The 17,275-nt window shown below is 40.0% G+C and overlaps 1 protein-coding gene across 1 annotated transcript in view; it reads left to right on the top strand.

The window, feature by feature from the left end:
* Positions 1-8,569: 8,569 nt before the first annotated feature.
* The window catches only part of CCDC148 (coiled-coil domain containing 148), a 35,268-nt gene continuing 26,562 nt past the window's right edge, over positions 8,570-17,275 (top strand). The window contains exons 1-7 of the mRNA XM_010001068.1: positions 8,570-8,624; positions 10,160-10,281; positions 14,420-14,523; positions 15,621-15,703; positions 15,863-16,026; positions 16,296-16,391; positions 16,484-16,665. Coding sequence (XP_009999370.1) covers positions 8,570-8,624; positions 10,160-10,281; positions 14,420-14,523; positions 15,621-15,703; positions 15,863-16,026; positions 16,296-16,391; positions 16,484-16,665 — 806 coding nt within the window. The remainder of the gene's footprint in view (positions 8,625-10,159; positions 10,282-14,419; positions 14,524-15,620; positions 15,704-15,862; positions 16,027-16,295; positions 16,392-16,483; positions 16,666-17,275) is intronic.

Here is a 17,275-nt window from a genome sequence, read left to right as displayed (position 1 = left end):
TATTTAGAACAAAACTACCATGAGACTGAAAACTTACTATTTCTAATTGCTCCTTTTACAGCACTAGAAGCAAAATCACATCAGTTAGTTATCTGAAGAGAAATGGGGCTGTGCTTTAGCAGCAGTGATCCCAGAGACTTTGTACAAAATTTTTAAGCCCAGTCTTCAGTAGGTTTTGTTGGGTTTTTTTGAGTGACTCAGTGACTCCTGCACACTCTAGCTGTCCTCCACTGAACTTCTGCTATTGCTCAGCATTGATTATGTTAGTACCTGATGGTTCATTAGATGTGCTGCCTCTCACAGGACACGCTGTTCTGGGTTTACCTGCCTGGCTGCTCTGTCCCTGCCCTGCAGCCTCCCTAGTTTATCTTGTCATTCCCTGCCTTTCAGTCTCCCAGGATCTGTTGTAGCTGTGTTCTCTCGCCCCAGTCCTTCCCTCCTTGCTGTTCCTGCATCTCTAGCAACATATTTCCTGATTAAACTCTCCTTTTCTTCTGTGAAAATTGTAATAAAAAAGAGGGATTTTTTGTAAAACCTTGCAGCCTTTAGGTTTTTATCAGAAAGGTTTACGGTTGCTGATGAGTTTACTTCTAGGACTAATTGTCCCTGTTCTGGTTACTTACACAGTTGAGGCAATTAATTTAAAAAAAAACAAAAAAACCTGTATGCTACTTCTCTTAGAAATAAAATAATTTACTTCCTCTTGTGTATTTGTATAATATCAAGAATATTTCTTGCCAACCCAGACTGCAAAGTGCTTGGTGTTTTTAAGCTGAGGTGCAGCTGTGTGCTAGGTTGAACCCAGATTGTAACAGCAGAACAGAGTCCTCAGGAGAAAGCCTAAATGCAAGGGAAGAAGAATGGTATCAAAACTTTCATATGTAAATAACAGGCAGATATTTTTTTTTACACAATTTGGAATAATCTGTATGGATAATATGATTTTGTTCTGAAATATATATTTTAAATGGCAAAAATACTGTGTTTTTCAATTTCCAGACAGGTGCAATCTGAAGTGCTGTGCCTTGCACAGCTCTGGGTGCCACCTGTTAGAGAAAGAATGCATTTTCTTAAGTTACCTAGGTGATAATTTTATTTATTTGTTTTTTTCCATTAAGTTAAATGTTCTAGTTATATATAAATGAATAAAAGTTGATTTGTTTTAGCACTCAGAAGGAAGGTCAAGCTTTGGACCAGGAGCATCATTTAATTGGTGCTATTAAGCAAAGAAATCCTAAACAAGAACATGACTTATTGCAGTACTTTTGTTAGGTCTATTCTTCTTGTTCATGTAAATTAGACCTTCTTTTGGCTTAAAAAAAGAAATGTCTTTTTTTTTTTTTTTTTTTTTTTTTTTTTTTTTTTTTTTAGGTGGGTGGCTGAAATGCTTGGCTCCAAAACTGGTAGGCCTTAAAACCTAATGAAATGGCAATATTTTATTTCACTAATATCACTCTTAATAAGATCTCAAGCTTTAGTTTTGGCTTTGTTTTTCGTTAGCAGAAAAAAAAAACCAACAGACAAACCACAAGGCAAAGCCCAGTTACTTTGCTGTAAGGCAGGGAGCATTTGTTCTATGTTCTACAGCACTTTTACCTCTGTTGTGCCAGGTGAGCAGTGCAGGTGTTTGCATTTCTCTGCTGGGTGCCAGAGCAGCAGGTGGGCAGGTGCTCCCTGCACCATTGCAATTATCCCCCTTCCACACAGGCTGGTGAACAGGCAGGTCTGCTGGAGCAGTCAGAGAATGAAAGATCCATTTAACTGTATACTTGTTATTGCTTAAGTAATGGGGAAAACTGTAGGGTGCAACAAGGGATAACTCAGACTAATGTGGTCCATTAAACCTTGAAATGAATATATTGAAGTATATTGTTTGATTTGTAACTTTTTATTATATGTGGAGGTAATAGGAAAGTATTTGGAACATTAATAACATAAAAAAGTGTATAGTAAAATTTTTGCAGATTTCTTGTGTTCAAGTCCAAAAGTCTGTAAAAAATGCCTCTGTATTTTTGCCTCTAGCTCAGTAAAGCAGGATTTTGTCCAGTATTGCTTGGCCACATGTTGGGCAGTGACCAGAGGAGCTGTGGCTGCCCCATCCCTGGCAGTGTTGAAGGGCAGGTTGGATGGGGCTTGGAGCAACCTGGTCTGCTGGGAGGTGTCCCTGCCCATGCAGGGGGGCTGGGAGTGGAAGAACTTCAACCCAAACCATTCCATGACAATTAACTGCTGAAAACTTCTAAGTATTTTCTCATTTCATCTTCTTTGGGTTAACCTTTGCAGTTACCAGCTCTACTGGTTTCAAAGTGGGTGCATCTGGTCAGTGAAAATGGATTGTGAATGTTTTGTTCAAAACAAAACAGCATCAACTGAGTTGCTTCATTCAAGGTTGCACGATGAACATGGGAGACTTCATTTCTTACTGTTACTTTTTTTTGGCCCTTGTCAACTTAAAAATAAATTATTCTTTTGGTTTTTTTTCTCCATGAAGTGTTTTTAAAATTTATTTTATATTGGGTCTGCTACTTAGAGTATTCAAAGACTAGAGAGGGCATAGTAGTTCTTTTGTACTGTATGAATACTCAGAAAGCAGCTGAGCTTTTTCCTCTTGCAGTGTGACAGAGTATTCCACGAGGCTGATTGTTTTAAGTGTTTCTCAAATTGATCTTCCTACTTTGGATTAAGTTTTACTTAATGAGGAACTAATGAGATTATCATAGACAAAAAAAGACTGTCTCTTTTGGGAATGTACAATTTCTAATACTTGACTTTATTTCAATCATCCATAATTCTTTCTTTAGGGAATGCAAATTTAAATTATAATCAACCCTGGGACTTCTGCAGCAACTGTTTTGACACTGGATGATAAAAGTATTATACTGTGTATTTTCTTCCTGAGGAAGGGATTGACTGCTGCAAGATTAAAACGTTCTGGATGGGTGCCATTTTCAGATAGTTAGTTCAACTAGAAGAGAATGGATCTGATTAAAGGATAAAGCTGGGTATTTGTTGTTTTTGCTCCATGCCATACAAGGAGAGTGATTCTCTGCCTCTTTTCTCTAACAAGAATTAGAATCCAAGGGTTCCAATAACTGCATGTTAATATTCCTCTTTGAATAGAAACACGAAGGAACTAAACAATTAACATTTCCCTTAAACTTCAAAATCTAGGGAAAAAAATCCACAAGATATTTAAGAGATCTCCAAATATTCAAAAGGAAGCACTGAAAATAAGGAACTTGTAAGTTTGTTTGGGTTTTTTCCCAGAGTTAGGAAACATCTGTCCCAGTCTATAAGCAAAGTTCCCTTTGGTGTTATATTTTAAGTTCTCAGTGAAGTCAGTGGTTCATTTCTGATTTCTGTGTATTTACTTGAACCCGTGGCAGGATTAACACCCACTGTTGTGAAATGAAGCAACCTTCATTTGCACAAAGTGGGAGCAGCTGTTAAACTGTTCATTGATAATACTGTTAAATTGTATTTTGTGTCGAGTTGATATGGCTTCATATTAGTGATTTTTATATTTAATTATTTGACTGATTTAAAACATGCACCAAAAGTTTTGTTTTAAATAGCATGTCCACCTCATTAAACACTGTGCCTTCCCCCTCCCCAGTAATTTTGCCCTTCTGTTGATTAGTAGCAGTTTAGCTGAGAGGAAAAAATTACACTCATGACCTGAATCTGCAAAGCTTTAGGTATGAAAATTATTTGTTGAATTAAGGAAGTGAAATGTAGGCTCCTTTAAAGTTAAACTCACTGGGATTGCTCATGCTTGGGGAAATGGGACCTCAACTGGGCATGAATCCTCACCAGCAGCAGCCCGTGGCAGGGAGGGATGTGCAGGCTGTGCTTGCTGCAGAAATGCTGACTAACACCTGCAGAGTTTAATTTCTATTTAAATGAAAGGGAGCAGGATCTTGCTTCACCTTTGGTATTCCCATATATAAGCATATACTTAAGTCATGCACCTCAGGCAGAAGCAAGTGTTTACATTAAGAATGCACTGATGTGTTCAGTTGAATTTGGGACATCATCCTTTAAGATGCCATATTTGTTATTATGGAATCACAGAATTGTCAGAGCTGGAAGGGACCTCCAGAAGTCATCCAGTCGAAGTCCCCTGCTACAGCAGGACCCCCTGGAGCACATTCCAACCAGCTGCATCCAGGTGTGTCTGGAATATCCCCAGGAAAGGGGACTCCACACCCTCCCTGGGCAGCCTGTCCCAGGACTCTGTCACCTTTGTAGTAAAGTAGTTTTTCCTCATGTTTCTGTGTAACTTCCCATGTTCCAGCTCGTGCCCATTGCCCGGTGTCCTGTCCCTGGGCACTACTGAGCAGAGTCTGACTCCATCCTCCTTGCACCCACCCTTAAATACTTGTAGATGTTAATTATTATCTGGAAGGGTTGTGAATAGTGGTGGAAGAGAAGATCCTGAGCAGAGGACAGGTAAGCCTGGAGCCCTGTGCTGCTGCTGGGAGGGTTGGTCAAAGGGGGCTGCAGGCAGCTAGAGGAGTCTTCTGGGGAGCATTGTCCTCTGCTCCAAAGGCTCCTGCTCCACGGCTGCTCCATCTGTTGTACCTTTTCTTTCCAAGATGCCTTGAGACTCCCAAGCTACAGGCTGTACTGAGGTTTGCGCTAAGCCTTGAAGGTATCAGAGTTCAGGCTTAGAGGAACTTCTGTAGTGTTGAAGAGTTTTTAGATGTATCAGCATTAAAACTGATGTAAAATTAACTTGCACTGCTTTTATCATTTTGATTGGTACATTTTATAGTTAGTGAAGATAAAATACATATTCTGCCCTTTCTGAAACCATCTTAACATTCCTTCTCAGTGTTGTAGCGAAGGCATAATGTTGAATTTGTGCTAACAGAAAGTAATGTCTGTTAAAAGGCTGAGATCAAATACAAACATAAAACATCACTGCAGAAAAGAGAAATGGGTGGGTTGCAAGGGAACAGTTATCTGGTGGAACAGCAGCCCTGATGTACAGAACACGGCCAGGAAGTTGGTTTTTGTGTCAGTTCTGTCCCTGCAGATCTACTCTCCTGCTTTTTCTCAAAGGAGCAGCAGCCAAGGTGAATGTGTGAGGAGTTGTGCAAGTGCTGCCATCGTGTCAAACGTGTCAGCAGAAGGAGAAGATGTTTGCAGCTGGGCAGTGGGATAACTAAATGTGGCAGAGGGCAGCTGTGCTGCTGCCTGTCTTGCTCGGTCGCCATAGTTATCTTTCAGAAAGGGCAGCGTTCCTGGTGCTGGAAGAAGCTTGTCATTTAAAGCTGACCAGATGGGCCCGGATTAGGATGATGGTTCCCAAAATGCGTAATGCAGGAGGTGACGCCAGCGCGGCAGCTGGGCCAGGAGCAGGAATAGAAGGGTTTTAGGGAGTGGGTGCCCTGGATCCAGTGCTAGCAGCAAAGCCAAGCCAGTTTTCCCTGTTACAAATCTCTCATTTTGACTTTGCAAGGAACTTTGATGTTCTCTTACCCTGTAGTTAGGACTATCCCAGGTTGTGTTTCCTTTGTAGAGATATCTTCCTGCTTTTAATTTGAGGAATTCTGGCCACTTGGTCAAAGCTGCTGCTGTCACTGGGCTGTTACAAATCTAAAAACTCCCAATAGTTTTCCAAAGCATGTGCAGACAATCTGCCCCAAACCTAATGCACGGATATTTATTTCTGCTTGCAAACCCTCAGAATGTGGTAGCCTTGCTGATATCTCTGCTGAGGAAAATCAACATTGCTGGGTAAATATCAACCATAGTGTGTGTGGAGAACAAACAAAACCAAAAAAAACAATTAAAATCACACTACCACCACCCCTCCCAAAACAGAAGACCAAACTCAAAAGAACTTTCTGTTGTTTAAAAATAATTTTGCTGGTCAGTAGATCTCAAGGACTTTCTTTGAGCACTGGAGAACAGTCAGGCTTGTTCAGAATTCTTGTGTTGGTGCCTCCCCCTTGTTTCCTTGGCCTTGTGTAAATACAGGGTATATCTGATGGCATCAGAGGAGACTTGATGCAGCTATTCTTTATCTACCTTAGAGTATCAGTGGGAGTCTCAAGCCACAGCTGAACATTCACATCTTCCTGAATGAGGTTAGGAGTTGTGATGACTCATGATATCTCTTAGAATGAGATGCAGGGAATTCTGGTTAACCAAAGAAGCTTTGAAAGAAAGAATTTCAATATATTGTGATGCTTTCCCTGTTCTCTAAATTCAGGTGTGTAGTTGATTGACTCTTCAGGAGTAGGGTGAAATTCAGCAGAGGAAAAAGAAACACCTGGTTTTGTTTTTGTGATTCATATTGAAAGCCTTAAGAGGAAATAATAGAAAGCTGCACTGAACAAATACTTTGAGTTTTCTTACATTTTTTTTTTTTTTTCCCCAGCTTTTATTATCAGTGGTTTAACTTTTCCTGTTCAACCCTAACGACAATCAATTCAGCAGAAGATTGTGTCACATAATTGTGCTGGAGTTTCCAGAAAGTGCTGCATATTCTAGAACTCCATGGGAACTGATGCCAGTCTGCAGGGTTTCACTCTTTAAGATTCCCCTTCTGGCCACTTTTTAACTTACAGAATTTCATGGTGTATCTGCTTCCTCCCAGGAAGAAGATTTTGCTGGAAATCCAAGGGAATTGCAACGCTAGGCATAGTAAACTGAACCTAATTTATAGACTTCTAAACAACCTGAATAAAAAGATTTTTTTTTAAAATGCCTCTTAAAATGATCAGTCTAAAGCTTAAATATTTTTGTTATTGAGCATTTCTTGTTCCTGGTATATTTCCAGTGAGTCCTTCAGGGAATAGTGAAAAACAAGCCTGTGCGAAGTTGATCTTTCTAAGAAGAAGCAGAAAAATGTTTGGTCTTTAGGGGGAAATAAAAGCATTTAAACTTCACATGTCCTGAAGAAATAAGTAAGGTAAATCCCATACTTTACTGTGTTATGTAAATGTTTACATTAAGGATTTACATATATAATTAATTTGATTTTTTTATAAAAGCTTTTCCAAGCCAAATATATATGCAGTTAGAAAACTGTATATAAAGAAGTTGCTGTATAGATAAAACATTTCCATGGCAAGCCAACCAAAAGTTGCTTCTGATATTGGAGGATTTTCTCATTTGTCTGGATGTTTGGCATTGTTACATGGTTGTAGGTTAAAACCAGATAATTGCTTGAAGTGGAGAAAAATGGAATCAGCAGTATGAGTATGCTCACTTTTTTCTTCCTTTCTTTTTCCATTGATTTTGGTGAGTGTATAGACTTGGGGTAGAACTGTGAATTTATATACTGGTGACTATTAGGTTGTGAAATACACATTAATGTTTCAAAAGGGGAATGAAATACCTCATGTATTGTCATATTTTCTTACTCTCATGTATTTTTAATTTCAGTCTTTGTAATTAGATGATGGCAATTGATTTAGCTTCTGACCAACTGATACTGCTGATTACTTTCAGAACAAACGTGAAAGGGTCCCTTTGTTGTTAATGAATGGTCATTCTTGGTTGGGTGAAGACAGGTGACATTTAGACTTGGATATTTTTGGTTTAGTGCAAGGGGCAGTTTCACAGCATTGTTAAATGACACTGAAGAATAAGTATGAAGAAGCATTGAGAAATGTCACACTTTATCAGTGAGTGTTCACTGTTTGCTACTTGTTTTGGTGATGGAGTATTCACTGTACCCAAGCCTGGTGGTTTTCCTTACCTCCTGCTTGTCGCATTGTGCCATCCTTGGAATCTGGATGGATAAACTGGTTCAAGTTACCAGAACAGCAGAAAAATAGCTCCACAATACATAAAATAATAGATTTTGCTGCCCTACTGTTTACTGTGTTGCTGCTTGCTGTGGGAGCAGACAGACACCAGAGGTGTGACAAAGGGGAGGGAATTGTGTGTGGGAAGCTTTGGCAAGGGAGAGGTGGTAGGGCGGCTGGTTAGACGTGGCCTTGCTCAGCCTGGCTCAGTTCCACTGAACCCCCTTGTCTGCTCCACTGCTCTTTGTTTGCAAGATGGTGATGGTGCCCATGAAAGTAAGGTTTTTAAGTCATCAAGTTTTGTGCTATGTTACGCCAGGTTTTTCCCAAGGTGAGGTGCCCACTGGGCTTGGGTTGATCAGGGTTAACACAGAGACTCCTACAGACTTCATATATAAATCACAGCCTCTGAATAGAAGAGTGTGATGTTTTCAGGCTTAATTTCCAAAAACCAAAGAGCTCATCAAAAACTGATCTTGAGTTAGGGTCAAGAGGATTGTTTTATTTTGAAAAGTACAAAGCAAAGAATTAAATTATCTATGTGACAGTGTTGCAGATTCATCAAGGAAATCATATGTTGTTTTCTTAGCTGTCAAATGATATGAAGCACATGAAATTGTTCTTAAAATGAAAGATAAACTTGTTGAATTTTTGTCTAATTACATTTTTAGTGAGATGAGTCCTCTCTTACCAGAAAGCAATGCATACTTTTCAAATGTGTTTTTAGATTGCATCCACAGTGTTGGTAATCTCAAAACATCTGTTTGTTTCTCAACAGATATAAAAAAATAAAAAAAATAAAAATGAATGAACCAGACCATGGAACATCCTTTACAACTCATAGGATTAATGGTGTGGGTATGTATGCTGTCATGTTCAAATGGAATTGTTTTATTACAATCTAGAATAGTTCTACTTATGAAATACCCTTTTCTGTTGTTTTTTATTGTGAGGAAGAAAGGGCACAAAAAAAATTACATGTGTTTGTATTTTGATCACATCTCTTGTCCTTACTACACTACACTGAAGAATAAAGCTGGCATTGAGAAAGCAGGGTTTCAAAAGCAGGTGGTGATGAGAGCTGCCAAACAGGAACAGCAAACTAATTTCATGGAGTAGTTTAAGGAGATGAGAGTGGTGACAGACCTGGTCAGGATGTTGGGTGCCATTCCCAGATAGGGTTCCTAGCCCTGGATATCAATAAAACAGTCCAAACAAGTGATGCAAGAAGTCCCTGCTAGTGAAATGATTTAGGAGTTACTTCCCATTTCTGCTCTGAAGGAGTGGTTAGACTGCAAGCTGACTGCAGCATGAGGACTGTCACTGTGCAGTGACAGGGTGTAGAGCATTTCCAGACACATTGACAGCTCTGGGCAGCAGCTGCAACAGGGGCTGCAGGGAGGGACCTAGGCCTGTGTGTCCTCGGGAAGGTGACAGTGTCCCACCTTTGTGGGACAAAGCTGCTGAGGGGAAGAGAAACAAAGGTGGTGGATTTTAGGAGGTGAACATAAGCTCAAAGTAGGACTCCATGGTAAACTTGAGGTAACTGTTGTTGGGGCAATATGGCAATTCCTCAGTGAAACTTATCGGAGGGATCATTGTAAGGTATCTTCACTGTGTGGTGAAGGAAATTTAACCAGCTTGGTTAAATCTTCATGGACTTCAACTGCTTTTTTAGCAGAACTCCTTCCTCTGGGTGTGTTGGACAACAGTCTTTCAACACCGTCATGGTCTTTCAGATACTGATGACAGGGGTGCAAAAGGAAGACATTGTAATCCATGCTGTATGCAGCAGAAACCAAGTATGATGTTTTCCTTGCAATTTAGTGCCTTTCTCTTTTTTTAAGGAAGCACATTCACTATTTTCCCAGGGGCCTACAGAAGGTTAGTAGAGGAATTATACTGCTCTTATGGCTGGAGTTGCAGTGGGAAATGTACCTGCAACTCATTCTGTGCACACAGAAGTAGTAGTTTATGTACCTTTTAGAAAATATCACTCCTATTGCTCGATCCATAGATTACAATAAATATGGAAGGCAATTTTCCATTTTGTGACATAAGAATGCATATGTTGAAAGTTATGTACTTCTATATTAGAACTTAATAATATTCCAGTAATCACAGTTTGAACTGAATTATTCTTTAAGTTCATGTATTAAAAGCCCTGTAAAAATAAACTCTTTGTAAATAGACAAACGGTTCATGTTTCTTCTATAATTTCTACTAGCTCATGTTTGTTCCAAATTGTTATTCACCAACTAAAAATCTCTTTATGGAAATTTCTAATGTTTAAAGTACACTGTTTCTAGTTTCTATCTATAATGCTTTAACTTTGACTCACACTTAAAATATTTCTCCAGAATTTTAAATCAGTTTTTTTATGTGATAACTAGAAAACCTGGTGATTCCCATGGGAAATGGTCTTTGCAGCCGGAAGTATAAACCTGTTGACTACAAACATCTTTATGAACTCACTGCTGCTGAAAAAAAGGCATCTGAAAAAATTCAATTAAAGGTATGATTTTTGTATTGTTTGTAACGTGAAGGAGTTTAAAATTCAGTTAGATTTCTTTTCACTGCTCCAAGCAATCTGAGGATGACTAGGGATAATAGATGGCTGTAAGGGGGGGCAAAACATGAGGGTTTATCTCAGCATTATTGTGATTTGGACACATTAAAGTGTGGAATGCAATTGAATCAGAGAGACTGTGGATTCTGCTTCCCCAAAAATATGGGAAAAGTTCGTATTTGGCTGCTTTGAGGAAATTCATGCAGACTTGTTACATAAAGTACTCAAAATATTGGGATAAAGACAATGTTACAGGAATAAATGGAATGGAGAAGTTCATCCAGGAAGAAAGAACACAAAACAGTAAGGGCTTGGATATTGCACTGGTTGGGGCAAGGCTGAGGGGTGAAGGTGGTTAGGAATAAACAAGGTTTGGTTTTCACTGTGGATGTGCAGAAACATTCTTTGGATTTGTATTTTTAAGACCTTCCCTTTAAACAATAATGCTTTTTTTCAAAAGATAGTATATGTTCAACTGCCAGAAATGCAGATGCCCAAGAAGTCCGAAGCCTCTCTGGAGCATGTGTTGCTGGTTCTGTATGTTTTCCTCTGGAATTTGTGTGGAAATGGTGTAAAACATTGATCCAGAAAAACTGTAGATGTGGTGCTTAGGGACATGATTTAAGAATTGGGTAGATTAGGTTATGGTTAGTGGATTTAGGTTATGGTTGGACTTGATGATCTTCAAGGTCTTTTCCAACGAAGATGAGTCTGTGATTCTGTAGAGTGGTAACTCCTTGTGAGACTGGAGCTGCTTTCAGTGTGTAACTGTTTCACTGATGAGTGTTACATGGTTAAAAAAAAATAATCACAGAAATAAGTGATTTCTGAAGAAACTGAGAGATATATATTCAGCTGCAATAGTTCCCTTAGGCTGAGGAGCAGAAGAGGAAAAAAAAAAAATCACCAATTTGGAAAAGACTGCTCTATCAGTAATGTTATTTGAATGCTTTTGCAGAAACCTGCACATCCAGCCTAAGGAGAACACAGTTTTGTGTGCTCAGCTTGTGCTAACACAGTAATTGCTTGTCCCTCCAGTCCTTGGTCATTCCTCTGAACAGTTGGCAATTTTGTGGATGGCCTTTGGAATGGAAGACTGTGCTGAAGACTATGGAAACTACACAAAATACAGTGACTAAAGTTTCTTGTGCAGATGACCACCTGATGTCTTTGGCATGTATAAAAAATAATTCAGTCTTCATTCAGATGGGATTGCAAAGTTCAAAGGGAAATTTGCTGAATCACAGAATCACCACAGGATGGTTTGGGTTGGAAGGGACCTTAAAGATAATCCAGTCCCACCCCCCTGCATGGGCAGGGACACCTCCCACCAGCCCAGGTTGATCCAACCTGCCCTTCAACACTGCCAGGGATGGGGCAGCTACAGCTTCCCTGGGCAACCTGGGCCAGGGTCTCACCACCCTCACAGCACAGAATTTTTCCCTCAGATCTCACCTCCATCTCCCCTCTTCCAGCTGGAAACCCTTCCCCCTCATCCTATCCCTCCCTGCCCTTGTTCCAGGTCCCTCCCCAGCTTGCCTGGAGCTCCTTCAAGCACTGGAAGGTGCTCTAAGGTCTCCCTGGAGCCTTCTCTTCTCCACCCCAACTCTCCCAGCCTGTCTCTAGAGCAGAGCTGCTCCAGCCCTCCCAGTGTCTCTGTAGCCTTGTCTGGACTTGCTCCATGAGCTCCATGTCTTTCATATGTTGGGGGCTCCAGAACTGGACACAGTGCTGGAGAAATATGGGAATATAATGTTCTAAAAAAATCCCAACTCCTTTAAATGTATATCTAAAACAAATTTAGGAGTTCTAGCTTCTAACAAAAGTTATTAAATTAAATATATTGGTTAGCAACATAACTAGATTTTTTGTTGTTGTTGTTCTTGGTGCTGTTTCTTAAATCTTAGCAAATGGAATCTAAACAGTGCCAACAAGCATAATTTACTGCTTCACATTACTGTCCTGAAGTCCTTGCAACAAAAAAGGGGGTTGCATGTGCAGCTCTCCTCTTTATATTTAAAATAAAAAAGGGTGGCATTGAATGAAAGAGAAAAAAAAACACACTTCATTTATAGTATTGCTTCCTTTAATGCATGTCAGTAAAATACATCAGAAATGTCTGGCAGGTACTTCATGGATTGGCCATTCAAGATTCTCCTGAATTCATTCAAGTTTTAAACTGATTTTTCATTGTCTGTCTTCTGGTATTTCACCTCTTCAAGTGTTTTCCAACTGAATAGGTAGTAAAATACACATGCTGAAAGCTCCACAGAGAATAGAATGTGTTCCCACCTACTACTTTTTTGTTGCTGATTCAGGCTCTCCAAATTCTCAAGTGCCAGGTTACTGCTTCATTGAAGTAGAATCAAAAAAGCAACTCAGTTGTTGGCCCTTTAAGAAATAAAAATACAACACATACCAAAACCAGCTAATATTGAAGCAGTTATACATAAATGTCATTGCTTTTGCTACAAAGTAATTTCAGGAGCTTATTAAACTTTATGTACAGATCTACTTCAATTTTTGTTTCGCTTTAGTTTTAGGATTGATTTGAAGATGTATGAATTTTCAAATTACTCCAAGTGCAGCATTCTCTTTGCTGAAGTCTGGGTTTCAGCACCTAGTAGTAATAGAGGAAGCTGTAACTAACATTTTAAACATGAAAATAGGCGAACAATAAAAACAAGGAGACGTTATCTCTTACTCAAAAGCATCATAACATGCTGATTTAAAGCATAAAACAGGTGTTTTCAAACTTTCTCATAGTACAGTCCCAAATGCAGCCTCTTCTGAACATCTTGTCTTGCCCTCATCCACACCATCTCTCCACAGCACCTTCTGCAGCTTCTCACCCAAATAACACCACCACTGCAGCAGGTTTGCTGCAAAAGCACAATGGACTGACCACATTCCAGTTGTGGTTCTTCCTTATGCAACTGTCTAGGCTCCTGATATATTCAACCAGATACATCAAACTCAGCTTCATTTGAGAGGCATAAATGTTTAAAACAAACCATCTACAATTTTGACCTGGAAAGTAAGGTTTTTTCCCTTTGTGGGTGAGTGGAGGAGAGGGTGTGGTGAGCAGTGCTGGGGTTCCTACTCTCCTGTCCTGAGCCCTGACTGGAGCAGCTGCAGCTCCTCTGCCTGCCCCTGCTGCTTTTGTGCAGTAGAAGAATGTGTCTGCATGAGGAAAGGTTTGGGAGGGGGAAAAGGGAGCAGGTTTGTGAGTTGTGGGAGCCTCTGGCACCAAAAGGGGTTTTGTGACTTACAGGAGGTGGCTGAGGCAGGGTTGAGGTCTCTGGTGCAGAGGAAGGTGGCGACCGGGCAGCACCACAGAGCAGAAAAGGATCTGGTTCTGAACTGAAATGCTGCTTTGTCCTGAGTTTGCTCTGAGAGGCCAGAGGATACTCACAGCACTGGGAGGAGGAGAGAAAACTGAGTTGTCTCTGGCAGCCACAGACATCTTTGACCCTTTTTCCTTCAGTGCTGGTGGACCAGAGTCACATGCAGTCACCTGCAACCTTGCAGAAGCACCTGCAACTGCATCAGCCTTCCCTGATGGCTCTTCCACTACTGGAGTAGTGACTCCATCTCCAAAGTGTGTCTTTCTTGTCTGTCTGAGGTTGGAAACAATGTTTTTGTTAAGCCCTCAGACAGTTTCAGAGCCTCTTTAAATTGGATAGATTTTGGAAAAACACCTTTTTCAGTAATCAATTTTTGAAATTCTTTTTCTTGAAAGACACACTTCCACTCTTTCATCTTCCCACCTGTAAGAAAGTGTATTTTTCTTCTGCTCATCTTCCCCCCTTCACCTCCATAAAGAAGAAAAAGTGAAAGAACAAAATGGACTGCATTTTTTTTTTCTTTCTCCTCTCATTTATTTGTGGTTTCAATCGGAATACATTTTTTTTCATTAAAATTGGTCACAGTTGAACCCATTCTTTAGAAAAGCACAGTTCTGAAAAAAGCTTCTAGGTACATAATTCTGCAGTTAAAAGTTTCCATGTGAAGGCATTTGATAAAGCTATTGAACAGTTTCAAAATACTTACAAGCATTGATTTTATTTTTTTTCCCCTGCAGATTAAAAAAACAGAGCAAGATTCAAAAATTAGCAAAGAGCAAATGCTGTTGAAACAGCATCGACAAGTGTGGTGGCAAGAGCATAAAAGGCTGAGTGAGAACAGGTGAGAGCTGAGGAACCCTGATGAGCAGCTGTGGGAGAAATACATCAGTGGGCAGAGGCTCTGGGGTGAGGTACTTGCTGCCATGGACAGTAGTGGGAAAAGATGAAAATACTGGAATGAAAGATAAATTTTTGTGCAGGGCATGTGAGTTTGTGACCTACATGGAAAGGGATCTGTGGACACAGGGAACACATGAAGGCAGAGGAGAATGGATGTGCCTCTCCATGAGGATCTTGCAGCTGTTCAGTCAGCCTATCACTATTGAAAGAGCAGGATTTGTAGGATTGTGTCCAGTTCTGGAGACACTAGCATAAGAAGGACATAGAGCTCCTCAAGTGTGTCCAGAGGGGGCCACAAAGATGATCACAGGGCTGGAGCAGCTCACCTGTGAGGACAGGCTGAAGAAGTTGGGGTTGTTCAGCCTAGAGAAGAGGGGGCTCTGTGGTGACCTTATAGCCATTTCCCAATATCTGAAGGGGGCCTACAGGAAAGCTGGGGTAGGGCTTTTTACATGGGTGTGCAGTGAGAGGACAAGGAGCAATGGTTTGAAGCTTAAAGAGGAGAGATTCAGCTTGGACATTAGGAAGAAGTTCTTCCCTGTGAGAGTGGTGAGATGCTGCAAGAGGTTGCCCAGAGAAGCTGTGGCTGCCCCATCCCTGGAAGTGTTGAAGGGCAGGTTGGATGGGGCTCTACCCTGGTCTGCGGGGAGGTGTCCCTGCCTATGCAGGGGGGTTGGAACTAGATGATCTTTAAGGTCCCTTCCAACCCAAACCATTCTCTGGGTGTCAGGTACAGTTATCAGGTACTGTGTAATCCCTTCAGGGGGTTTATTTAGCTCACACTTCCAACAAGAACGCTGGTCTGGTTCTTGTCTGTTGGCTGGTGGGTTGTGTGTACAACAGATCCATGGGAGCATGTTTTTGCTCAGAGGATGTTGCTTCCATACCACCTTCATGTGCAAGTCCTGCCCTTCATACCTTCCCAGGCAAGGAATCCCTTTTTAACTTAATTATTAGAGTACTTGAGGTTTATAATTCTTGAAAACGTAAGGAATGAGAAATTAAAGCTTCTGTAAATCTTGTATTATTACTGTGCAGGCAAAAAGCAGAAGCAGAAATAAAGACTTTTCTTGATGAAGAAAGCCATAAACATGACTTCTTTTTGGATATGAGAGACTTGGGTAAGAAATTTTTATTAATTTATTGATTATTTATTATAGTAAAAATTACCTTGATAACTTGAATTTTTAAATCCTTCCTTGACAGATGTAGGTTTAGAAAGCACAGTGCTGTGTAATATTTTGTGTGTTTGAGAAAGCTTTGTTTCCTTTTGAATATAGAGCAAAAATTATCAAAGGAACAAGACAGATACCAAACAGACACCATAGTTCCTATCTGGCAACTACAAGAGAATTTGAAATTCAAGCTGTCTGAAATGCAGCATTACCTCTCAGAACAATCTTGTCTGAAGTCCAAGTTCAATCCAGTTGAGATGTTACAGCAGGTTGGTATTTTAACTTGATTTTTACAACGTATTATCACCATATTTTTAGCATTTTCATGTATTTGTACATGGTACTTTGAGGATATAACTGACATTCGGAGTGCCCAGTACCTCTGTCCTTGCCATGGGGCAGGTGTGCACACTGTAGTCTTTAAAAGCAGAGCAGATGGAAATCTGCTGGAACTGGAAATCCAGCTCTTTGTTTTTAAATAAGAGCTTTCATATTATGACAAGATAAAGCAGTAATAGTAACATATTTCATTAATTAGATTAAATTTGTGAAGAAGCAGCAGAAGGCAAATTTGGAATCCCTTATCCTTGAAAGTCTTACTTTGGAAAGAGAGCTTGAAGACTATAAAACAAAAGTAAGCTTTTCCTTGTAAGTTTAATTAGCACTTTTTTTGAGAGAGAAAATATAATTCAGAGTAGTCTGCTGAGTAGCATTTTTTCATCACAGGCATTAGCACATTCCTTTGAAGAGAAACAGGAAATTTTCCTTGAAGTTCCTCCAGCACTACTGTCTTTGGAATGCCCCTACCCTGATTTGAAGAACTTAGTTATCAATGAATACCAAAAGCTTGCAAGTGGGTACTGGTCTAAGTTTCAAGAGATTGACCAGCAGTTAACAGTTTTCTCTAGGTAATGATCTCTGTTTCTTAATTTCTTTTCTTAGGTATAAAATAAATAGCTGAGATCTATGTTGTAATCTACAATCTGTAATCTGTAGTGGCCTTTCCCATAGTATGGTGTTGTTCTCTGCACCCAGAGCACAGCTGACATGGTGCCCAGCTCTTGGGGTTGAAGTGCCAGTAACTGTTGGCACAGCTGAGAGCTGAGGCTGTCCTCTCAGAAATAATAACCCAAATGTTTGATGGATTAAAGAACCAACAGCCTAGTGTGCATCAGATGTCCTCTGCACATGCTTCTGTATGAATAGAAGTAATTCTTTCTGCATGGTAACTACACTATCAAATTCATGTCAGAATAGTGCAGTCTTTCTGAGGTAGAGCTGGAATGTGCCTCTCTACAAAGCAGACCAATAGGTTCAATCTTCTAACAAATTTTGGATCACTGCAGTAATTCTCATCACAAAGGAATGTAAAAAATGTATGTAGCTCTGATTCAGAATAACTGAAAGGAGGAGGGACTTTTCTGTAAATGAAAAAGTTTATAGAACATAAATATTCATAATGATCTAGAAATGTAACATCCCTGTATATTAAAAGTATAAAGCTGAGGTTTCCTGCTG

Source organism: Chaetura pelagica, unplaced genomic scaffold (genome assembly GCF_000747805.2).
Source record: "Chaetura pelagica isolate M959 unplaced genomic scaffold, ChaPel_1.0 scaffold26, whole genome shotgun sequence".
NCBI classification, from domain to species: domain Eukaryota; kingdom Metazoa; phylum Chordata; class Aves; order Apodiformes; family Apodidae; genus Chaetura; species Chaetura pelagica.
The sequence above is the reverse complement of the archived record's forward strand: the minus strand, read 5'-3'. Positions and strand labels throughout refer to the sequence as shown.